This window comes from Eublepharis macularius, chromosome 11 (genome assembly GCF_028583425.1).
Source record: "Eublepharis macularius isolate TG4126 chromosome 11, MPM_Emac_v1.0, whole genome shotgun sequence".
NCBI classification, from domain to species: Eukaryota; Metazoa; Chordata; class Lepidosauria; order Squamata; family Eublepharidae; genus Eublepharis; species Eublepharis macularius.
The window spans coordinates 52,105,818-52,131,184 of NC_072800.1; the positions used below are offsets into that span (position 1 = coordinate 52,105,818).

The 25,367-nt window shown below is 41.1% G+C and overlaps 1 protein-coding gene across 1 annotated transcript in view; it reads right to left on the reverse strand.

Annotated features, from left to right (window-relative positions):
* Window positions 1-212: 212 nt before the first annotated feature.
* The window catches only part of ABCB5 (ATP binding cassette subfamily B member 5), a 46,280-nt gene continuing 21,125 nt past the window's right edge, over window positions 213-25,367 (reverse strand). Inside the window, exons 10-24 of the mRNA XM_054990938.1 lie at window positions 24,475-24,645; window positions 21,044-21,226; window positions 20,452-20,592; window positions 18,729-18,875; window positions 17,039-17,140; window positions 11,993-12,070; window positions 9,968-10,051; window positions 9,028-9,231; window positions 7,000-7,100; window positions 6,026-6,166; window positions 4,529-4,685; window positions 3,437-3,634; window positions 1,867-2,073; window positions 928-1,074; window positions 213-795 (exon numbers count right to left, since the gene is read on the reverse strand). Of these exons, the coding sequence (XP_054846913.1) occupies window positions 598-795; window positions 928-1,074; window positions 1,867-2,073; window positions 3,437-3,634; window positions 4,529-4,685; window positions 6,026-6,166; window positions 7,000-7,100; window positions 9,028-9,231; window positions 9,968-10,051; window positions 11,993-12,070; window positions 17,039-17,140; window positions 18,729-18,875; window positions 20,452-20,592; window positions 21,044-21,226; window positions 24,475-24,645 (2,259 nt within the window). The 3' untranslated portion in view covers window positions 213-597. The remainder of the gene's footprint in view (window positions 796-927; window positions 1,075-1,866; window positions 2,074-3,436; window positions 3,635-4,528; window positions 4,686-6,025; window positions 6,167-6,999; window positions 7,101-9,027; window positions 9,232-9,967; window positions 10,052-11,992; window positions 12,071-17,038; window positions 17,141-18,728; window positions 18,876-20,451; window positions 20,593-21,043; window positions 21,227-24,474; window positions 24,646-25,367) is intronic.

The window sequence follows — 25,367 nt, forward strand, 5'->3', positions numbered from 1 at the left end:
TGCACCTTTGGTGTATGGTAAAATGTTTTCTCCTGCTCTCTGCTTCAAGATTCTTATAGGCTAGATTGTACATATTCTCTTTCCTGGGAAATGCACTTTGGCACAATATTGGCATACATGGCTCACAAGGCATGTTTCAATCATATCAATTAATTTTATTACAAGTTATTGGCTTTGCCAAATTATGTATTACCACTATTACAAAAGTCAAATTCAGTATCATGTATAAAAACAATCCACACCAAAGCAATATATATAAAGTTTCTTTCTCTTCTCATATAGGCATTCCACATGCCTGCATTTTGCATCAGCATTACTTAATGACAGTTTTACAAACATGACATAACTAGCCTTCATTGTGGCAACATTCAAAGAACTATCAGAGCACCCAAAGGCTAGCAAGAGAATGCATGCCTGGTGGAATTTTTGACTTGTGTTCTCTGTACAGCAGAATTCAGATCTCATCCATAGTTCCAAAGGCAAAACACAAGCTCAAAACTGCCTTGGGTGCACAGAAATAGCTGCTTAGTTCTTTGTATCCTGGCTGTTTATCTGTTATGCCTGACTCTGTCAATAGGACCCCCTTTGAAATCTAGGTTAATGAGGAACTTGTGCATTGACCAGTGTATGATAGAACCCTTCCATTGCTAGCAGTTGAGAGTGAGTCCCCTGTTCCATCACTTTGCCATTTTGGATGACTGCTATGATGTCAGCATTCTGGATAGTGGACAATCGGTGAGCAATAACAATGCATGTTCGACCTTTTCTGGCATTGTCCAAGGCCTTCTGGACAACCTGCAGTCAATAGCAAAACACAAAACATCTTCGCAATGATAGTACAGACACAACAGTTCCTGACATACATTTTTAAACTCATCAACTATTTCTCATTTGTATTGTTGAGCAGTAAAGCAAGGGTTTACTAACCTTTTCACTTTCTGTGTCAAGAGCAGATGTGGCTTCATCTAGGAGTAGAACTGCTGGTTTACGGACAAGGGCACGGGCAATGGCTATTCTTTGCTTCTGGCCTCCAGACAGCTGTGCTCCTTTGTCACCAACTCGAGTATTATATTTCTGTAATTTTGGGGGGGGGGGAACCCAGATAACAGGCTCTGTGATAGAATGCCAATGCACAGAATGCGTAACACACCATTCAGAGCTGTGGTACAGAATATTTACAAATCAGAAATGTTTGGGGCTAAACATTAGGAAGAACTTCCTGACAGTTAGAGTGGTCCCTCAGTGGAACAGGCTTCCTTGGGGTGGGGGGTGGGTGTCTCTCCTTTGACATCACCAGAAGTGTGTCATCTCTCTGTTTTTAAGCAGAGGCTAGATGGCCATATGACAACAATGCTGGTTCTGTGAACCTGGGCAGATCATGACAAGTGGGAGAGCAGAATGTGTTACATCAGTGCTTAGTTCTCGTGGCCCTTCTTACATGCCCAGAGTAATGTTAATCGCCACCTTGAGGTCAGAAGGCAATTTTCCACAGGCCCATTTGGCTAGGGATCCTGGAGGTGTTTTACCATCTTCTGGGCATGGAGCAGGGGTCACTGGGGCAGTTGGGGAGGGGGGGTAGTTGTGAATTTTCTGCATTGTGCAGGGGGTTGGACTAGATGACCTTAGAGGTACCTCCCAACCCTATGATTCTATGATTCTATACATAGCATATTTAGCTTTACTAGAAAACTTGTAAAAATATCCTGGACCGTTAAAATTAACTGAAAACAGGTAAAACAATATCTAAAATTTGGATGATAGTATTATTTAAAAACAACTCTTGCTAGAACATGAGAAAGGAGGGCTGGGATCGCTGTCCTCTTGCAGGCAGCAGGAGCTGAACAATGAAAGCACTTCTTCATTTACCTCTGGGAGATTTTGTATAAAATCATGTATATTAGCTGCTTTGGCAGCTTCTTCAATTTCTTCCTGGCTGACAACTCTGCTATTGTCTCCATATTGGATGTTCTCTCCAATGCTGCAGTCAAACAGAATAGGCTCCTGTTGCACCAGCCCCAGCTTGGATCTTAACCACTGGATGTGCAGAGATTTGGTGTCCACTCCATCTACAAGCTAGAAATTGAAAGGACGAAAACAGATGTAAGTAGTGCAGACATGCTTCCCTGCAAAAATTAAAAGTGTGATGAAAAAAGATTAAGAGGATGTTCCAATTTGTGGAATACAACAGCAGGGATGACTGCCCCGCCCAGTCCAGGATGATGCTCCAATTATGGGACTTGAAACTGCATTTGGGATCCTGTTAAGATCTAGTGAATATAGGGATACATTAAAAAAATGAAGGCAGTTAATAAGTCAAACCTTTTGCTCCTACTTCTGTCACTGATCTCTTGTGACCAGTATAGGTATTCTTAGAGCTAACCTGAAAAAACAATCTTTCTTTGGCATTTTATCTTCACCCTGACTGTAGTATACCCAGGGGTCATTCGTAGAAAAAGAGCGGCAAGAACTCATTAGCATAACTCATTAGCATATGCCATGCCCCTTGACATCACCAGAAGTGTGTTATTATTAGCATAATTGATTTGATAGGGCACAAAATGGCCGGGATTCGGCTGCTGCCAGATGGGACAGTGTTCCCCCACCTGGCAGTGGCCCGATCAGGGCTGTTTTGGCTCCAATCCAGGCCGAAAAGGGCCCAAAATGGCTCAAAATGGCCATTTTGGGCATGTTTTGGCCTGTACTGAGTCCAAAACAGCTCAGATCAGGTTGGTGCCGGGCAGGGGAGGAGTCCCCCCACCAGGCACCAACCCAAACCTGGCAGTTTTGGCTCTGATTCCAGCCGAAACGGGCCCCAAATGGCTATTTGGGGCTCATTTGGGCCTGGATCAGGGCCGAAACAGCCTGGGCCAGGTCAGTGCCAGGCAGGGGAGGGGTCCCCCACCTGCAACCGATCCAATCCTGGCCATTCTGGCCACGATCCCAGTGGAAATGGGCCCAAAATGGCCATTTTGGGCCCATTTGGGCCCGGATTGGAACCAAAACGGCCAGGACTGGGTCAGTTCTGGGTGGGAGAGGCTTCCCCTACCTGGCACCAACCCAATCCCAGCTGTTTCAGCCCCTAAAATGGCCATTTTGGGCCCAGCTCGGAACCGAAACGGCCAGGACTGGGTGGAAGAGGCACCAACCCAATTCCGGCTGTTTCAGCCCCAATCCTAGCAGAAATTGGCCCCAAATGGATGAAAGTGGCCATTTTGGGCCCATTTGGGCCCGGATCATGGCAGAAACAGCCGGGATTGGGTTGGTGTCAGGCAGGGGAGGGTTCTCTCACTCAATACCGACTCAATCCAGGCCATTTTGGCCCTGATCTGGGCCATTTTGGCCCCAACCAAGGCCAAAACAGCCCCAAATCACTTGCTAGGCCAGTTTCTGAAGTGAACTGGGTGCTTCAACTTCTTTGGGGTAGGTGTTGACTTACCACATGCCCTGATCCTGGATCATAAAATCTCTCCAGAAGTTGAATAGAGGTGCTTTTACCACAGCCACTGCTCCCAACCAGTGCCAGAGTCTGCCCTTTATTAACCGTTATATTGAGTCCTTGCAATACTTGAACTTCTGCTCTGGTTGGATATACAAAATGGATATCCCTGAATTCAATGTTGCCTTCAAATGTCTTCTAGAGAGAGGGAAAAAATTATAAAAAATTGCATTTAATATTGATAATTTATGACTTTTTAATGATCTTATGGTATCGTTTTTACTTGTGAACTGCTCCAAGCAGGTCTCTCAATCAATCAATCAATCAATCAATCAATCAATCAATCAATCAATCAATCAATCAATCAATCAATCAATCAATCAATCTGATAATAATTTGGCAAGATACACAGAAATAATTTTTTTCTTCCTTCTGATTTTTACAGAATGAGCACAAAATTAAGTTCAATGAAACATTTTGGATTTGCTGAAGATGATATGAAAAACATGTTTCATGTTTAGAGCATATCCTTTCTAAGGAACACATTCTTTTCCTCAAGATTTTGATCAAGACAACTGTAGCCTTTCCTCAGATCATTTTACTGACCTGAAATAGCCCCAGGGAGTTACTGCTTGCTCCCCTAAGTGAAGCCATGTGCACATATCAGCCACATGCAAGTTTTCCCCAAGAGGCAGAAAAGTGGCTCCCCACATCCATTTCAGGTCAGGAAAATAGCTCAGGTTTAAGCCCCCTCCAGATACAATGCGATTCTGATCTTAGTCGGCCTGCACATGAATTAAGTTTTCCAAAGAAAGTCACAGAGGATGTCTGATCATGCACTCACAGAGGACACAATGAAAATATATTTTTGTAGGTAGGTCCTAAGAGGATAAGTATTCTTGATTGGTTTAATTAACTTGCTTATAAGAATTTCCAACAGCAGTTCCTTTACTGAAAAAAAGTTAAGAATTCCTTCAGGTAACAATTAAAAAACGACTGCTGTTTATTTATACTGTCTTATTTGCCAAAAAAGAGACGTTTAAAATCTAATACAATCAAAAGTTTTCTGTAGCACCATAAGCAAAGCCTCACCAGTTTTTCACCTTCTTCGCTGTAGCTATCAATTAGAGGTTTCCGATCCAAAAGTTGAAAAATTCTTTGAGCAGAAACTTTTGATTTGCCAAAATCTGGTGCAAGAGAATTTGATTGCCCAACATTCATAGCAGCAAAAATCACTGAAGCAAAGACTCTAGAATCAGAAAAACAGTGGTATTAATAGGGTTGCCAGGTCCCTTTGGTAACCAGCAGGAGGGGGCAGCGGGAAGGATGGGCGGTGGTGAGTTCCCTCTCTGTGCATGTGCTGCTCTGTGATGCCAGCTGATGACATCACTTGCAGTGCATTTTTCGCTATGTTTCACACCAGAAGTGACATCATCTGCTGGGAGTGTGGGTGTCCGTTTTCCCAGCCTCCTTGCCAGATTACTGCAGATGGCACGCAATCGCTGTGTGGCCTGCCTTCTTCCGCAGATTGCCAGCTATCAGCGGGCAAAGGCTTCAATTGCTGGGAGTTTGCCCACCATCAACAGGAACCTTGCAGTATAGGCGGCAATCCTATGCATGCTTACTTGGGAGTAAGCCCCAGTCAACAGATTGGAACTTCTGCATAGACATGCATAGTATTGGGCTTTAAAAGCTTTAGTTTTCAGCAAGCAAATTTGCAAATATACCCCAAACTAGTAAACTGCTGTTACCTTAGTGTCTGTCTCATATGGCAAAAAGGTATGAGAGGTTAAAAAAAATAAATAGAAAACATGTTTCTAAATATAATCTTCTCCTGTACTGTTCCCTTCTATCTCAAACCTCTGACAGCTCCTGATCTTTCCCCTCTATTTCTCTAGATCACTCCTTAGCCCCTTCCTCTTCACCTCCCTTCCAAGATCCCAGTTTAACATTCCACACTCAAGTTTCTGCTGGAAAGGATACCTGGCTCCAGGTAAAGGGGAAATCATACATCTCAGACTAGATGTTCTTCACTTCCTTAGTGGTGAGGGAAGGACATTTTCTGCATATGTCCAGAGATACTCTTTGCTGTATTCACTTTTTCAGATTTATAAAGTTGCTGTGGTCAAATACTCAACAAATATAATGAAAAAGGGTTGTCTACTAGGCAATAAGCAACAGATAACAATGTATAAGTGTTTCTTTTTCTGTCTGCTTTGCCTCATTAAATAACTCTGAACAACTGAATACACCAACGTGGTACAGTGGTTAGAGTGTCAGACTAGGATCTGGGAGAACCAGGTTCAAATTCCCACTTTGCCATGGAAACTTGCTGGGTAACCTTGGTCTCACACACAGTCACACACACTCAGGCTAGCCTACCTCACAGGGTTGTTGTGAGGATAAATGGAGGAAAGGAGAATTATGTATATTGCTTTGTGTCCCCAACGTTGGGTGGAAAGGCAGAGTATAAATGAAGTAACTAAACTAAAATAAATATGATATTAATATATATAGCTGTGCACTGTAGATCAGTAAATAGTGATTAATATCAATTTTTCCATTCTTATAAACGGAATACACACTCACATAAAGAGTTGTTCAAAGTTCATGAACTGATGTGCAATAAGCCATGCTCCAAATCTGAAGACTGCAGCATTTATAAAAAAGTTGGCACATTGAGATATTCCGTATGTAAACCCATTAAGTGGAGCTTTGTGCAGTGAGTCCCTGATAGAAGATACAGCCAATAAAAAGAAGAATTTAGAGAACCATACTTTGTCATGAGACAAAAAGAACAGCAAACAACTTTGGTTCTTAGACCATCCCTATTTTAACAACGACAAATATATATACACACTAAGGAAATTGCCACTTAATTAGCAATATAATCTAGTTAACATTCAAAATGCTAGCTCATTTTTTTCCATTAAAAAGTTAACAGCATGGAGGGTTGCTTTGGATTAGCAAAAGTTTGTGGGGGTGGAAGGTTTTAACCCCCTGTCCCGTAGGATTGCTGCCATCTAGGTGAGGCATGAAGATCTTCCAGAATTACAGCTGATCTCCTCAGTTCCCCAGGAGAAAATGTCTGTTTTGGAGGGTGGACTCTATAGCATTATACCCCGAGGAGCTCCTTCTGCTCCCCAAACTCTCCTCTCCCCAGGCTCCACCACCAAATGTCCAGGGATTGCCCAACCCAGAGCTGGCAACCCTACTGTCAGGGTACAGCATGGATAAAATTTTACTTTAAAAGCTACCTGGGGGTCCAGGTGATCACCTTGGCTATCCCTTGCCAATGGGACTACACGTAAACCGCTTTTTTGCTGACATGTGCACAGAGCAGAGCCATGAACATGAGTTAACCGGGGGTAAAAAAGACACAGGAAGGTAAAGAAAAATAACGAATCTGGCCACTCGCATAGACTCATGTAATTTGTCTCATCTAGTTCGGCTCCAAGCCTTACTCAGTAATACTATCTACACTCTAGCTATAAAGGGAGCGGCACCCTCTCCATTTCTCCCACAAGATACAAACAAGTCAATGTGTTGCATGAAAGGATCACCTGTATGGGCCTTCTAAGCTTGTCTTATATTGCTCAAAAAATTTGTCTTCTCTTGTTAATGCAGCCACTGTCCGTATGTTTTCAACAGCTTCGGTTGAAATCTAATTTTGAGAAACGAAAAACATCTGCCTTAAGAAAATGCTTGTTTTAAAAGACTTTTTTTTAAACATTCAATTTATATACCGCCTTTCAGGACAACTTAGCACCCACTCAGAGCAGTTTACAAAGTATGTTATTATTATCCCCACAACAATCACCCTGTGAGGTGGGTGGGGCTGAGAGAACTCCAGAAAGCTGTGACTGACTCAAGTGGAGGAGTGAGGAATCAAACCCAGTTCTCCAGATTAGAGTCCTGTCGCTCTTAATCACTACACCAAAGTGACTTACAAACCACCTTTCTTCAGACACAGAGAACCCAATGCATCTTACAATAAATAGCTAGTTTTATAACCTCCGTGCTATAAAAGCCAGCAGCCTAAACAGAGAGCAACTGATTAATTTAAATGAAAAGCTGCTCCAAAGAGATGGCACAATCCTAAGCAGGCCTACTCAGAAGTCAGCCAAATATTCCTGAATCCTTCCAGATTGAATAGGAGCGACACCATTGCCGCGCAAGAGAGTAAGCATAGCTGCCGCGTTATGGGCTTTCAAGATTGATGATGATGAAATAACGCTGGATTGTGCTTTGTCCTGACTTGATGGAGTGAACTACACGCGCCTGACGAAGGTGTCACGAAATCTGCAGCGTGAAGCCGGCCTCAGATTGGGCGTGGTTTGGAACTTTGCTTTTCATTTCCAACAGTGTCGCTCCTATTTGATCTGGAAGGATTCAGGAATATTTGTACTCGCACAATACCTTGCATAAGAATTTACAAAAAGGTCTATGGACTTGTAGCCCGATTGTTTAATGCCTATTTATGTAGCTTTCCCTGTAAAATCTGTGAGGATCATGGAATGAATATATGTGTATGAATTTACAATATGTATGAATTATCACTATTTATAGCACTTGCACTTTGAATACACTTTTTGCAAATTTATTGTCTAATATTGTAGTTTGCTTCCCGTGGACTTGTTCCTTTGTTGCTGACTTGTATTTGTAGGGGAGCAGCCATCTGTTTTTCCCTTAGGCTCATATACTTGTGCAGACTCCCAGCTGCTCAAGCAGGGAGATCACAGCACTTGACCCAATGCAATGTAAAGCAATTGGTACCACACTATTAAAAGTTGGGAGAAGAATAGCATGATAAGGACCTTTAACCTTCGTGGAAGCCTTGGACCATGGCACTCTTTGGGCGGGGGGGGGGCGGTATTACAAGATTCTCATTAGCTGTAGACTTGCTCCTTGGCTTCTCTGAAACAGGACATCAGACTGAGTTCTTGCCTTCCTTCCTCACAGTGGTCCTCCTTTGCTGGGTCCTTTTCCTGCTTAAGGGGAAACTTTGAGATGCTTCCCCACCGCCCAGAAGCAGAAGACTGCAGCTCAGTAACAGTTTCCTTATCCCCATAACGCTTGTCAGAAAATAAGATGTTTCAGGAAGCAGAGCATGAGAAACAGGAAGCAGCCATTGGAGGCAAGATGAAGCAGACAGCTTCATCCCGCCCTTTGCTTATTGGCATGGGCACACAGGCTCTCTCTATGCTTCCTCAAGTGTCTCTTTCTGGCAAGGTGAGCAAGAAGAATGATGAATGCATGGTGCCACTGATATATCACGGTTTTTGTGAACTCTATCTACCAAACACTAAAAGCTTAGCTTTTGTGGGACAGGTAGCATCCTGCAGAAAGCCATATTTGGCTGTATAGGGTTCTGTCTACCTTAATTAGGCCTAGAGTCTTCGGAAAAATTCTGAACCGACAGTTTGCTATGGTCATGTACACAGGTCACATTCTTATGGAACTTGATTAACTAACCAAGGGATTTCTGAACAAGCACCAAACAACAAAAATTAAGAACAGTGCAATATGTATGCCCACTGTCAGTACCATGGATCTAATCATGTATATGCATTTCAGATCTGGAGACTTACTCTTCCGGCCTCTTCAAGAGCTTTTTGATCCTTTGATGCATGACCAGCCATTGTTCGAACTCTAATAGCATTTGCAATAGCAACAAAAGGAACGCAGGCCAGAATGAGTAATGTTAATTGCCAGCCATGTATAAAAGCAATAATAATAGCAGCAAGGAGGGTAAAGATAGTCATAGTTAGTAAGCCCAGTCGACTTCCTGTTGCCTGAAACAAAAGAACATTTGAAGTTACCTTATTTATCCTGCCGTAAAGAAAAACAAAATAAATGGGTTCTATTGATTTCAGAACTACAGTTTTAAAATAAAAACGCAAAAGCTCAATGCTTCAATGGCTTATATTTACGCATGTTGCTATTTTAATACTTAAAGCTGAATTAAGGCAGCTTGGCAGAAACATTTATTCCCCTTTTGGCCTCAACTATAATGCAGCTGCCCTGCTCCTGCTCAGCAATGCCACTAACATTTTTGAAAAAATGGCTTTATAGTAGCCATACATAACAGCCATTTCATAGTTTCGCCTTGTTAGAATTAGCAACCAAGATTTTCACAAAGGCATTCTAGAATGAATGCAAGAGTATGTCAATGCACCAACTTGAGGTCAGCATGACACGCTAAAAATTTGCACTCCAACCTAGGAAGTTAGCATTAGCACTACAGTCCTTTTTTCATGCTAGTAAGTACTCAACCAGCCCTCCTTTGACTGGATGAATGTCAAGATGGATGCATTATACTGAACAAGGTAGGCATAGAAACTTTAGTTACAGCAACTTGCATCATTAACGGTATTCATAAATTGCTTAAGACACCAAGAGTGTGGTATTTAAAATGCCAGGTAATTTCAAAAGAAGATGCATTGCTTCTTGAATAACATCTTGATCCAAGTAGAGTAATTAAAATTTCATTGTAGAAATTTTTAAAAATAAATAAAACAGAACACATACACCTTTGACTTGAGAAGCATCTGTAGCAAGTCTGGTTAACAGTACTCCAACACCATGGCTATGGTCATCAAACCATCCAATTTCCTGAAAAAAAAAAAGTGGTTGAGAAAATCTTTGTATTTTAACATGGTCCCTGATAACGCTGAGTAGTTTGTTATTATACTATGTGGCTAATAAATGAATCAATGAGGAAAAAAAGGAGAGTCAACTGAAGTACCAAAACACTTGCTCAGTATTTCCTAGGATAAGTATTTATGATGTTCTAGCAAGAAAGATTGTTTTAAGAATTGTTTTATTAACCATAAATGGATTAACTATCCGCATAAAAAGTCAACATTATCCTAATTCTTATCCTAATTCAGACAACACGCTCACTTTCAGAACTCTTTCTGAGCTTGTTTAGATGTGCCTTCTCCGCTGGATTTGTCCTTGAGGAGATCGGTACTAGACCTCATGTACTCTTAGCAATTCACACAATTATAAGAAGTGAAGGACCAAGCTGAGAAATGCAGCCTTTAGATACTGCAATGCAAGGATCTCCCAGTTCAGTCGTTTACTTCTCCTCACATTGATGGGACTAGAAATGGGAAGGACCGTGGAAACCCACGCCTTGTTCTCAATCTAATCTGCTATGTTCAGTTTGTTCTGCTCTGTCCAGTTAATAAAGTTGTCTCGGAGCATTTATAGGATGTAATGGTGGAAGATCCCCACTTTTATTCTCCTTATTAAACTCACTGAATCCTCTTTTCCCATTTTTTCCCAATGATTATATGCTGCTCCAGAAATCTGATAATTTTGCATGGCTATATTTGAGGATTACATAAGACTTCAAAGCTTCAGTTCGCTACATTCACTATCCTAATATTAAATGTGGATTATCAAAGCTGCTTGTTTATTTTACATGCTCATGATTAAGATGACTTAGGGGGCAGTAGAACATGCAAAATTTTCTACTTGTGCTGAAGCTGTTGTGCAAAAGAAATGCAAGAAAAAATGCCTCTTGTCTTGTGCTGTTTCCAGGGGCGGTGCAAGGGTTTCTGGTGCCCACAGCTGCCCCTATGTGTGTACGCGCCCCCCCCCCCCCCGACTGCATGATGACGGCAATGCATGATGACATCATCATGCAGCAAAGCCGGCCCCATTGGCCAGCGGGTGGCTGGGACGGCGCGCAGATGCTGCCTGCGCTCCACACGCCGCCCCGGACACCTGCCGTGCCTGGCCCATGGCTGCTGCACCCAGCCGGGGGTGTGTGGCGGTGGCAGTGCAGGGCTGGCCAGCTGCAGCAGATGTGGGCCAGGCACACCGGCTCCGTGGTGTGCGCCTCTGCCCCCGGCACTCCCTCTGGGGCCCCAGCGCCCGCGGCACCCACCTCACTGCCTCAATGGTGGCACTGGCCCTGGCTGTGTCAAACTTGGGTTTCTACTTGCACAACACCTTGTGCAACCAATTTCTGGACACTAAAATATAGGGAGGAAAGTACTCAGTGTTGCACAGATCTTATGAAAGTGGAACTGCACCAAGTCCATTTATGTGTTTGTCTGTGCATTGCTGGATCCAAGCCACTGAGTGCAAACTCTGCACAGTTACTTACAATCAGAAGTTACTGGAATCCATGGAAGTTTCAAGTAGTGAAATGGAATACACTTTCTCAAGTGTATTACAGAGTTCTCAAGTGTATTACAGAGTTTTAACTTTTAAGGAACCCTCATTCATATCTTGTTTTTCATCTTTTATATAACAATTTGATATATTTTGTCATGGATAACATAAACCTTGAATATCACAGATGACCCTTTACCTTGTTTATATGATCACATTTGTCATAGATAATATAAACCTTGAATATCACAGATAACCCTTTACTTTGTTTATACAATCACATTGCACAGGTTTTTCAGTTTGTTGTGAGGCACACATTGAGGGTCATTCTTTCTTTGGCTTCAGTTGATGATCCACTAACCTGACTCAGCCTCAAAACTGTGTCTTTGTCCACCCACCCCCCAATCTGTGTTATTTTGTCATTACCTGTTGAAGCAATGCTTTGAATGATAGTGATCGCAACCGCATAGTCAGAGCTTCCCCAGATCTTCCAAACATGAATCCCTGAAAATGTATAAAGACAAAATATTCTACTTTTGGATACCAGGGAAAATGTCATAACCTTTTAAGACCAATAACCTGTAAATGGAGAACTAAAGCAGAATACAACATAATTCCTGAAGCAAACTCTGGTACAATATGTTGGGCGAATCTGAAAAAAAGATTCCTGGGGTCTTTTGTTTTTCTCTTTATTAAATCAGATCAGTTTCGGCACTGATATCATTACAATGTACACAAAGCTGTTTGAAGTATTCAACAAGGGCCCATGGCTCAGCAGTTAAAGTGCTTTGCACACAGAAGTTTCATGTTCAACCAATAGCATCTCCAGTTATGGGACTGAAGAATACAGGTGCTCTCTGCTTTAGACCCTCAAGAGGCAATGCCAATTGGACAGGTGATTCTGAGCAAGATGGACCAACTATGACCACACAAAATAGCTTGGTATGTCACACTTGCCTTTTCAATCATACTTCTCAAATGAAGGCAATGCATATATGATATGTACTCATAATTTCAGGCTAATAATAATCACTCTATGTAGTTCAGACCAGTTTGTTAAAAATGCTGTTTTGGGGGGAGGAGATCTGAAGTATGGAGTCAAACAGAGGTAATAAAAGATGAATTTGAAAAAAAAAACCAATCCAGTGCCATATAATTAGATAGTTCTTAAAGAACTCAGATAACAAATTGCTGATCCCATAACGGTAACATGCAACTCCTCACTAAAGCCAGTTTCCCTATAGGACGACTGGAAAGTAACAAACTGGATGCTGATTTTTTTTTAAAAAATCTAGTGAGTTATAAGCTACAAAGCCTAAACTCTACTTTGATGAAAATTTATTAAAAATAAATTAAGCTGTTGCCCCAAGAGCACTTCTAGATATCAAGGGCCAGTGGGGCACTCCCCTTATTTTGCAAATGCAGCGACTAAAAATACAAGAAAAAACAGAAGGGAGGAAATGCAATCTCAAGGGGAGACGAATAGGTATTCCATAAGAAAATATGCGATCCTGCTGGGAGGTTTGCTTGTTGGCTCCTGAAATCATTTTATCTTGAGTTACAGGATAGCATTGTGAGTAGAGGTGGGCACGAACCGAAAAACGAACTTAAATTTTACATGGACCGGCCCTGTTCAGTGTTTGTGAACAGGTGGGTCATGAGACGTGCGTTTTTCATGGACCCACAACTTTTGGACTGGTCTGTTTGTCTGTTGAGTCATGAATCCAGACATCCCAGCCCCGAGCAATCAAGCCCCTAGGCAATGGAGGGAATGACTGGCTGTCAAACAGTGCTCTCCATTTGATATATTAGGGAAAAAATCCTGCCAGGTTTCCGGGGGGTGTGTGTTAAAAACGGGGGTTCCAAATCTCTGCTGAGATCTTGCAGCTTGGCCCACCAGGAGGGGGGGCATCTATGCAAAGGGGAGTTGGCAATCCCCACTTTGGGAGCTGCAGCAGCATTTCTTGCTGTCAGCCAGAATAAACTCTTTCCTGCCTGTTTGTCCCCAGCCACCTCCAATCTCCATTATTCCCTAAGGGGAAAAGTAGGTGGCTGGGGGTGGCATTTTCCAAGCAAAATGCACTACTCCTCCCTCTCCACTCAAGAGTCCCCAAGTTTCAGGGCATTGGACTTTGGGGAGGGCATTTTAGAGCCCCCTAAAGAAGGTGACCCCAGCCACCCCGTTTGTTCCTATTGCGAGGAAGAATCTGACAGCAAATGGATAAACACACAGATTCTGCCTTTCCCAGGGTCAAATCTCCCTGAAACTTGTGTGGTCGGGGAGGTCTTTAGGGGACAGTTAGGAGTAGCTCCCCTATGAATTTGGTTGATTTTGGACTTGGGGAGGGCATTTTAGAGCACTTCAAAAAAGGCACCCCCTTCCACCCCATTTGTTCCTATTGCGAGAAAGAATCTGACACCAAATGGAAGTTTCCTGGGGGTGGCTGCTTTGGGGGGGGGTCTGTAACTTGGACCTCTGAAATGAAATCTTGGCCAAACTTGGCAGGTCACTGGAGGAGAGCCTGCTGAAGACTCACTGAGTTTGGCATCTCTGAATGCCAAGTGATGGACCACGGACTGACGAACTGGTCAGTGAACCAGGCAGGTCCATGAAAAGTTCATGGTCTGTGGTATGTGAAATGCAACAGACCATGGGGCAATGGTCAATGGTTTTTTCATGCTCTGTGCCCACCTCTAATTGTGAGACATCAGCAATCATAAGATATCTAACGCCTTTCCAAAACAATACCTAAGCTATAAGGCAATTTAAGACCTGCCTCCTTTGCAAATTAAGTTTGATTAACAGAATATCCCCAGGTGAGGTAATGTTTGAGCCCCTGAAACTATCAGACCCACCCACACCCTTGGGAAATGGGCAATTAATACCCAGGCTTTCCATTACGAAAGAAAGCCAGGTTTTCTACCCAAGCCTACCTCCATTACCATGAAGCAAGCATTCAATCTTCATGATAGGCATCTATGATCTAACTTCTCCCTTCTTTTAACCCTCCTTCTCTCTCTACCACACTGTGTGCCTCCCCATCTCTTTGATACAGCTCCTGGCTTCTGCTCTGCAGCCTCCCTTTGACTGTCCTGAAGGCCCTCTCCAGACCTCCCGGTTCCCTGACTTCTGTCAGCAAACTCCCTGTTTTCCCCATGTCTCCTGTCCCCTTCAGATCTTGAACTCTCCTTCTAGCATTAGCTTTCATCCTCTTTCCCTCTATCATCTAGCCCTCCTTCTTTTCTCTCTCTCTCTCACTGCCTCCTACCCATGTACACAGAACTCTCTCAGACTAGCCACAAGTGAGGCATAATTGGAGATCTTAGTTATTAAAGATTCTAAGGACTGTTTGATTGTGACTTGCCAAAGCAGATATTTGAATCTGCCAACATATTTTATTTTGACTTGTCAAAATTTTGATTTGCCAGGTATTTTGTTGCCAACTCCCTTTTAAATTTCCTTACCATCTTGTCCTCAGTTAAAATTAACTGTGCCTAGGACAAGTGAACTTCTCCCTCACTAAGTTTTTGAACTTCTATGAGACAGTGTTTAAACAAGCAAGTAGGCATTATATACTTGCTCTTCCAAGTAGATTTTGATAAATTTCCTCATGTTTACTGAGGAAAGCTAGCATGTAGAGGATGGGTCCTGCTGAGGATGGGTGTGAACTGACATTTCTCTTGAAGGAGAAAAGTAAATAGTCCCTTACAGTCTTTGCTTCCCTCTTCTGTTGCAGCCACTTACAGGATGTAGTCTGAATAGGCATCAATAGAAAAATGCTGTTTGTGTAACATCAAACAATTAGTTGTATATTATTATGAGCAGATACTGGAGATTTGTATTAGGACCAATGTTATTTAATTTGTTCAAAAATGACTGGGAATTGAGGGTGAGCTAGGGTTGTCAGCTCCAAGTTGGGAAATTCCTGGAGATCTGGGGGGTGAAACCTGGAGAAACCTGGAGAAACTGGGTTTTGTGGAGAGAAAGGACCTTAGCATGGCATAATTCTAGAGTCCACCCCCCAAAGTAGCCATTTTCTCCAGGTGAACTGTTCTCTGTGGCCTGGAGATCAGTTGTAATTCCGGGAGATCTCCAGCCACTACCTGGAGGCTGGCAACCCTAGGGTGAGCAATGAAATGGCCAAGTCTGCAGATGGTAATAAATGGATAACTCAGTGAAAACCAAAGTGGGCTGTGAAAAACTCCAAGAGGGCCTCTCCAAATTGAGTGAGAGGGCAGTAATAGAGTAAATTAGTTTCAATTTAAGTAAAGGTAATCTAATGCATGTTGTGGCAAACTTCCTTAATTTTATGTATAAACGGATAGTGACTGAAGGGTAGTGGCTGATCAGGAAAAGATCTTGGGGTCATGGTAGATAGCTCAATGAAAACGAAGACTCAGTGTGAAGCAGCAGTGAAAGAGAGGTCCTCTATGCTAGGGTGTTTGAACCTAAAACAGCCTGTACTGTAACATATAGATCTACAGTGTAACTGAATTAGGAAAACCATGTATAGTTTTGATCACCCTTTCTCAAAATTATATCATAGAGCTGGAAAAAATACAGAAACAGACAACCAAAATGATCAAGGATTTAGAACACCTTCTTTACCAGCTCTTACCAGGGCATGTACATAAATATATGTGGAAAGGGTAACGCATTTGGGGGTTTTCAGTCTGGAAATTTTTTTAAGAAGGAGGGCATGAAAGAGGTCAGGTATGGAGGGAGGGGAAGAGAGAACATTTTCTAGTTCTTCCATAATACTAGAACTTGGGAAAATAATTTTGTTTGGCTGGAGGAATTAATTTTTTCCCAGAACAAAAAAGCAGGAGTTCTATAGAACTTATAGAACTCGCTGTCAAAAGATGTTGTGACATCCACTAGCATACACAACTATAAAAACTAAACAGAACCGTTAGGTTAGGGGCAACAACAGGAGAGATAGTAGGCCATTCAGGGCATGTGTTGTTCCTTATGGGAAACACAGTGAACCACTGGTATGATACAGTAGATCTCTTACAATGTATTCTATCGTGAACCTCATCTACAGAACATGTACATACACCCCACACAACTGCTACAACTTGCAAGTAGGAAAGATCAAGCAGAGAGCACTCCAGACGAGCCTTCTCACTTTGCCTTATGGACACTGTTCCTTCCTAACCTATTTGTCAATACGGGGCATGTGCGTTAACTCTGCCTGACCATACATTTAGCCATTATTCATGTAACTGTACAAATGCTCCATTTTCATTTGCTAAACCATGATGCACATTGACAATACAAAAATTTTAGAAATATGGCTTTATGTAGCAGTTCTAAAGAAAAGTCCATTCCCATTACTTTACCATCTTTAAATTTAGGCTGTTATCCAAATTACCCTATAATGACATGCATGCTTAGAGGCATTTTTTCATATTTAGAGGCAATTTTATGATTATTTTCAATATTGTTAAACTTAGGCTAGTGCTTACCTGGAGGATATATGTTACTAAGCTGATTACTCCCAGTACAAGAAACATCAGAGAAAACAACGTTGTGTCTTGGCTTCTGTTTACAGCATTGTGTCGGAAAGTCTGTATTGCAAAGCATAGTGTTAATCACCAGTACAGAAAATCACAAATTAGGGGCTGAAGATTTCCAGAATTATAACTGATCTCCAGACTACAGAGATCAGTTCCCCTGGAGAAAGCAGCAGCTCTGAAAGATGGTTTCTATGGCATCACATTGCTGCAAAGTTCCTTTCCCTCCCCAAATTCCAGCCTCCTTAAGCTCCATCCCCAAATCTCCAGGAATTTCCCAAGCTGGAGATGGCAACTCTACTATTTACAGCTATTTATTTAGTTTAGCATCTATGCTTAATGCTGTAAAAAAACCCAAACAGATCCAGATCTTCACTGATAACTGCCAGACAACTGAGATTCTGCTTTGTTTTGTTAGCGGCTTTTTTCTCACATCATTTAGCTGGCTCCACACCATGACACTTTTTTTTGCTGCCCAATCATTCCTTTTCCACATTCAGCTGCAAGTGGGATTACAATGGAGGTTCTACAAGGTGCTACATTCCCTATAAAAATCCACCTCCACAGGTGGTGCTTTCTTTTTTTACTTTGCAGAAAGCTAAAGTCACATTGATTTTTAAATTGATAACACTATTACTGAATAACAACTGTAAAAAAAGAAGAAGAAAAGTTTAATGATTTGACTTGTTGCCAGGCAAAAACAATAGTTCTCGACACTCTCCACCCCAGCTGATAATTCAGTCATTTATTCACAGGTTTCAGAAGGGTAAGCTCCAGGAAAACAGAAAGTTATTAATCAGTCTGGAATGAGAAACAAGAGATAATGCTTTTGAAAGGGATGATAGCTCTGAGAAACTTCAGTCGCATTTTGGCTACTCACATTGGACAATCAACCAACGCTGCAATTGTGTTAAGTAGGAAAACAATCACCTAAATTAAGGTCTTAATTATTATGGAGAAGCAACACAGAAAATACTAGAATGCTATGGGCTGACCACAGTGTCATCAGATGGTCCACAGAAACCAACTGAACAAATCACAGCAATTGCAAAATAAGCAGCTTGTGTGGAACCGTATTTAGACAGCCGCTGTCCCCTTAATGTGTTGCTTCAATTGTTTCCATGTTTCTGAATCACACCATGTAGTTTATATAAGGCCTTTTCTACACAAATCCCATATAATTTTCCCAATCCAGTTAATAACTGAATATGCATTTGAGAGGCATCTTTTATGTAGTTTTATGGTTTTCTAAAGACACAATTGAGCAAAGTAGGACAATGGATTGAAATTGTGCAGCTTGATGCAGGAAAATGCATCTTTAATAAGAGTGGAGGAAAGTAACATGGACATTGATTTACAGTCAATTATGAAGGTGTCTTGATTCACACTGAGAAATGCCATTCAAAGTGTATTTTTGGAAAGCAAGGAATGAGCTGAGATGGCAAAAGCTCTAAGCATGTTTACCAGTTCCCAATATTAAAAAAAAACTCTTCAATGTAGGGAAGAATTTTTCATAATTATAAGGAAAGTTGAAACCAGAGAAAGATTATAAAGGACAGTAAGGAGGCTTGCTTGGAAAGTTGAAAAGAATGATTTGGCAAAGTCTAAAGAGAATCTGTCTGCTGAACAGTCCTAAACATACCCCAATGATTTTTCCAAACAGAACTGCAAACGCAGGAGTAACACAACCTCCAATGGCAGCAGCAATGACACCAACTGCAATAAAACAAAACTCAGGCTTGTTCAGAGCCAGAATTCTGGAATAAGGCACCTCAGGCAGCTTTTCTTCCTGCAAGACAAAATTAAGTGCACAAATAAAACTGCAGTTGTCAGCAATAGATGAGAACTTTGCAGGAGGCAATGTAATTGCTGGCCAACCAACCACAGTGTCAAAATGTTGCCAAGAAATTCTCATGAACTCAAAACATACCAAAAAAAAAAGAAGGAAATTTGCTGAGTTATCCATCCCCACTGCATTTCATGATTTCAAAACTTTTAACTGTTCACTAAAAAGTGTGGAAAGGAGAAAAGGGAACAAAAGGCTGAGTCATGTCATCAGTGAAAAGTTAGAATTGAGTGAGCCATCATGGATGTCAATGTTAAAGCATGAATCTTTCTGTGGAATTGTAAATCTTACTATGTGAAGCACAGAAATATCTGTAGAATGCAGCTATCATATAACATTTAGGCAGGAATATCACCAGTATATATGTTCTCTTTGCCCATACAAGAGAGTATGAAAATGTATTTTAAACAGTTTTGTCTTCTTCTAAAATATGCACAGTTCATCTTTTATCAGAAAGGTTATATAATGACAAACTAAAATAAATATAATAAAAAATAAGAGAAGGCAATTTTCAAAATCAATATTTCCAGGAATGTTACATTTGGCCCTATTTATAAAAGTATTCTCCAGCTATTGTGTTTCTTCTCCCACTCCTAACTTTGAAGCTTTTACCACATAGTTTTCCATTAAAGGTTAAAAAGGTAAAGGTAAAGGTGCAAGCACCGAGTCATTACTGACCCATGAGGGGATGTCGCATCATGATGTTTTCTTGGCAGACTTTTGTTATGGGATGGTTTGCCATTGCCTTCCCCAGTCATCTACTTTACTGTTTCCCATTACTGGAACACTATTCTCTAGATCCATTAGACCACTTGTCCCTTTCCCACTTTTGTTTGTCCTTCAAACTCCATTAGTTCTTCACAGCTTCTACTAGACCATCAGAGCCTTGCCCTTATCTGCACTATCTCCTATTTTCTGTTGGTAAAAACAGGCATAAAAAAGAGAACTCATGTCACACCTCTGAGCTGCAGGAAGAGCCTGGCTTTGCAAGTCAAATCATATATCTATATACCAGAGAATCAAATGTTGACTCAGTGACCATCATTCCTACTTATTTATGGAATCTGTAACCCACTATTCTCCCTTCCATGAGACTCAAATCAGGTTACAAAGTTGATTAAAACCATAAAATACTACCCAATACATCACAACAATCAACGAAGACCAGCTACAAAAATCCAACCCAAACTGCCTATACGTTTATTTGTTTTCTACAGAATTCAGTCTTGCAAAGCCTCCAAAAAAGCAGCCTCCATTCTGAAGCTAGATCTGAAACATGGTTGAAAAGGGTCCATGGCCAATGGGTCAAAATCAGAATGAACCAATGCAAGCTTTGTATTATCTTTGCAAGGCATGGCAGAATATCAGCGCCTACCACTTTATTCAGTTTTCCTTTCCTCTTCCTCGTCTTCCTCTTCTTCTTTCGTTCAGAGTATTTTTTAGTAGAAGCCCTACTGATGTGACGTCTGCTAGACATTCTACCCAAGCCATCCCTTCTAAGCATTTCTGTGTCACCAACAGGATTTTCCAAGCCCTTTGTATCCAGATCATTTATATTATCTTCCTCACATGTCTCATCATCATCATCATCATCATCATCATCAGTTTCAAACTCTGTCTCCTCTTCTGATGTTTCATCCTCGTGAACATCTCCAGAACTCTAAAAGACACAAAGTAAACACATTACCAAAGGGAAATGTATGGCTAACCCCTTTAATTACTATCAATCTGCATGCTTAGCAAATACATGTGGCACATTCTTATGAGGGAAATCACATTTGGATACTCTTCCTTACCCAAAAACTCACTGCTGATAGATGTTTGTGAAATGGCTCTAGCATAGCCTTCTTCCCAATATGCCACTTTTCAACAAACCAGAGCCTTTCGACATGGGAGGATAAATAAACTGCATGGTGACTGTCATCGGAGGTTTCAATACCACATTTATAGACCAAGCATTGGGAGGGTTTTCAAAAGATTTGTTTTAAAATACACAGAAAAGGACAATGCGCATATATAGCCTTACCACCAGGATTCAGAATCACATGTGCCACCTATAACAAAAATGTTGCAGTACACTAACATCTTGGGAGAAAGGTAGTAAATCAAAATGTTTCATTGTGTCTCTTTACCTGCTGCATTACAAGGGCATAGTAGACTCCCTTATGTGCCATAAGTTCATTATGTGTCCCTTGTTCAACAAGAACACCTTTTTCAAAGCCCGCAATAACATCAGCTGTCCTGATTGTGGAGAGTCTATGAGCAATCACAATGGTGGTACGTCCTGTTCTAGCCTTGAGAGGAAGAAAAATGAAAACGAGAAAGAGGAGCATCATGTGGTCAGTGTTAGAAAGCCTTCTGCACCATGAAAGCAGCAAAGAGGTTATATATATATATAAAACGAAATTAGGCTGCATACATCCCCATTGTGTCTTGGTCTTGAAGGTCAGTATTGGCTTCATGGAGTCTATCAAGGCAGAAATTCAATAGAAGAAGTGTAGTGGGGAGGTCTGTGTGAAAAGATGGTCTGTACTTCAGAATTTTCTGACATGGACTCATTGAGTGACCTTAAGCTGGTCATAAGAACAATAAGTACAGCCTGCTGGATCAGACCAGTGGTTTCTCTAGTCCAGCATCCTGATTTGCATAGCAACCAGCAAGTTGCTGGTTGGAGGGCCGAATGAACAGGGCATAGAGATCGGTTGCCAGCCTCCAGGTAGGGTCTGGAGATCTCCTGGAATTACAACTGATCTCCAGGCTATAGAGGTCAGTTCCTCTGGAGAAAATGGCTGCTTTGGAAGTTAGACTCTCTGGCATTATACCCTGCTGAGCTCCAGATCCTCCCCAAACTTTGCACTCCCCAAATCTTCAGGAAATTCTCAACCTAGAAATGGCAACTCTGCATAGAGGACAAGGCCTTTCCTGATGCTGCCTCTTAGCAATGGGCTTCAGTGGTTTGCTGCCCTTGTATATAGCTGTTAGTCACTAATTGCTATGCTCCATTGTTCCTTGTGAATTTGTGCCTGGTACATTATTAGGTGTGAATGTAGCCAGCCTTTGGGAAGACCCACTTATTGTATTTTTGTCAGAACATTCCCCCAGAACTAATTCAAACTGAGACACTATTGCAAAGCATAGAAGCATGGAGCCTAATTTGCACCCAATATGCTCCATGCTTTTGGGAACATGGTTACTTTGTAAGCAACTCTTTTCTTAAATGCTTCTCAAGCGCAGCAGTCCTAGCATATATTTTCAAGCTTTGCTTATTGTGATGGTCTGCATGTTTTAGTGAAGGTTTTGTACTCAAACATTTGCAGGATTGTTAAGAGTTAACCCCTCTCAGAGTCAGAGAGCTTTGAGTGGCAGGTTACTCCAAAGTCATCTGATTGGGTAGCCTGAGCTGAGAGGGGAGGTATTTTTCCAGTCCTGGCAGAGAGAGAGAGAGAGAGAGAGAGAGAGAGAGAGAGAGAGTTTGTGCGGAGAGTTGAGAGATGGAGTCCTCACAGAAAGCAGTTTCAGCACTGGCAGGGGAACTGGACAGTTGGCAAGGAGGTTTAGGTAGTAGGTGCAGACTCCCAAATGAGCCAGGAGAAAGGGGTAGATCTTCTAAGGAGAGGAGATATTCCCTTCTCAGTTAAACAGGGAGATAGCTCTGAGAGTGGAGAGATCCCTGGTTAGGTGTGATTGAAAACTGTCTGTGGAGACCTTCAAATAAAGTTAAGGGCTGAAGGAAAGCACTGGTGCGTGAAGAGAGCGGGCTTGGCATACTAGAAAGTGGCTACTAGCCTTCCTAACCCCAAAAGAGAAAGAGAATACTAAAAAGAAAGTATACTCAAGTGCTTGGGGGAAAAACAAGGAAATAAAGCCTAAAAACAGGAGCCTTAAGTAACAGTATACGAACATGTTCTGAACTTTACCTCAGTGAACTAGATATATATCTGTTGAATTTTACCTCAAAAAGTTTCAACATCTGTCCTCACCTAACCTATACCCTCTAATGTAAATAAACTAACAAGTATTTTTTGAAGTTTTAAAAACAACTCTGGTATCATTTCTATGGTTTAAGGATGAGGGAACATCAAACTTATCCATGATGCTGTTTTCACAGCTGATTTAGTACTGAATGTATATAATACTCATTTATTATCATTAACATTTTGAAAAAGGAAATTGTTATAAATATGTAACACTGGAGCATCACCATTGATGTAATTCCCTCTGTTGTTATTCTACACAAATTCTTACAGCTATAGCAAAAGCTTATTCTAACATCATTGATTAAAATCTGCTTCAGAGACACAACTGGCTGCATGCCTTCATTCACTGAGAAGAAATGGGTAGCCATGAAGGACAGAACCTTTTTAATGGCGGCTCCTCAGCTATGGAAAAGCCTCCCTGCTGTAGTGATTATAGTGTCAGACTAGCATTCATGGCTGTCCCTGAAAATCCCCATAGGATTTGCGCTTATGGGGCTGGCTCCCTATGGCTGCTGCTTTCCTTGTTTTTTCATGTTCTTGTTTTGTTCTGTGTTGGTGTTGATTTGACTGATTATTGTACAGGGTTTTCCCCCTTTAGTGTGTTTTCACTTGTATACTAAAAAAAACTTTAAAAAAATAGTTCTAATTAGAAAACAAAATGGGGAATACAAAAAGGAATTATCAGATCTGTCATTCTTATTTAGACCAAGTCCCTAGCTTGTTAGATCACTTGGACAACTCATTCACTGTTACATTCACTCAGCATAGACCCCTGAGTGACTCTCTTTATAAAATGTGGTAATAATAACATTCCAATTCATAGGATAACGGCAGTAATTAAGGGCGAGAATTGCAGACTATGCACTTTGAGAAGATCCATTAATGTTAACAGGACAACCGCAGGATAAGTGATTTGTGAATCACCTCCTCAAATATAATCAGTGTTGCTCTGTAGAAAACCCTCTGAAAAAAGGGGTCAATCTATACAGCTTCCACTGTGGCCAATTCCAATAATTCAGGGCTGAGTCACAGGCTCACAAGAGAGATTCAAGCCCATAAACTAATACCTAAATGGAGAATATATATTATTACTGCCTTTGATTTTATGAAGTCGGATGATAAGTTGACCACTCTTGCGCTCTGAATTGTTTGCTTTTGTGTGAGCTCATTCCATACCGCAGCTTGCAAATCAGGGCCTCACAGAACCCTGGGGTTCCACAGGACCCCATTAGGGGTTCCAGGAGAAATCATCAAATAAATAAGTAAACAATTTGAAATACCACAAAATCCCCTAATATCCTTCAAAAAATTGCAGTTATTAAGATTATGTAAGCTCTCTCTCTTTCTCTCTCTCTCTCTCTAACACACACACATACACACACACACACACCAATAATTTTGCAATAATTGAATTTTTCTCCCTGCCATCAATTTTTTCTGTATATGTAGGGGTTCCTCTGGACTTGAAAAAATTAATTTAGGGGTTCCTCCATGGGAAAAATGTTGGGAAACAGTGCTTACTGAAACAAGGGTTTTAAAATACATGATTATAAAAACATGCCTACCTTATCAAGTGCAGCTTGAACTATGGATTCACTCTGAGTATCAAGAGCAGAGGTAGCTTCATCCAGCAGCAGTATTTTAGGGTTCCTGACTAGGGCACGGGCAATAGCAATGCGTTGTTTTTGCCCTCCACTCAATTGGGCTCCCCTTTCACCAACCATGGTGTTGAATTTCTGGGAAATTTAGAGCACAGAAATCAGATCATGTCACATGATACATTCACAATTTGTTTTACAAAGGTTATTAATTTTCAAGTAAGTGTTTTATAAACATTCTATAGCCAAAAAAAAATCCCATAACAAGCACAGAAGAATTCTGTTTGCTATTGCCAGGGAATCCAAATATAGAAGAGACCTCCCAAATTGATCAGGGCAGCCTAAACAATAGTTGAAAGCGTTCCTGTGAGGGAAAAAAAAGAAAGAACACAAATGTGATATGCTTACAGTAACTAAGATTCATTGACTGGTTTAAGCACACAGTACATTGTTTTATTGCAATTAGCTATTATGTTGCTTTACGGTATTTAACTGCTCACTTTTGACTCCTAATGTTTTCTGTCCAATTAAAACTTGTGTTTGTTGAAAAAAAGGTGTTTTTTTCATCACCAAAAGGAAGTAAATGATCACAGACTGGCTGAATGAACCACCTGAATCATTAACTATTATAAAAAATAACTTCTCTAGCTTCACTTTTAATAAAGCTCTCATTACGTGAAAACTTTTCCCAAGATGACATATGAGCAAATTATTTCACTCTAATATACTTACATGCAAAATATGAATATGCTTATAGCTATTAGTTTATATACATTTTGCCTGTAAAAACTACATGAGTCAAAATTTTATTACAAAAAAAGAGAAGAATTAGAAAAGACTTAATTCGAAGTTTATTGTCA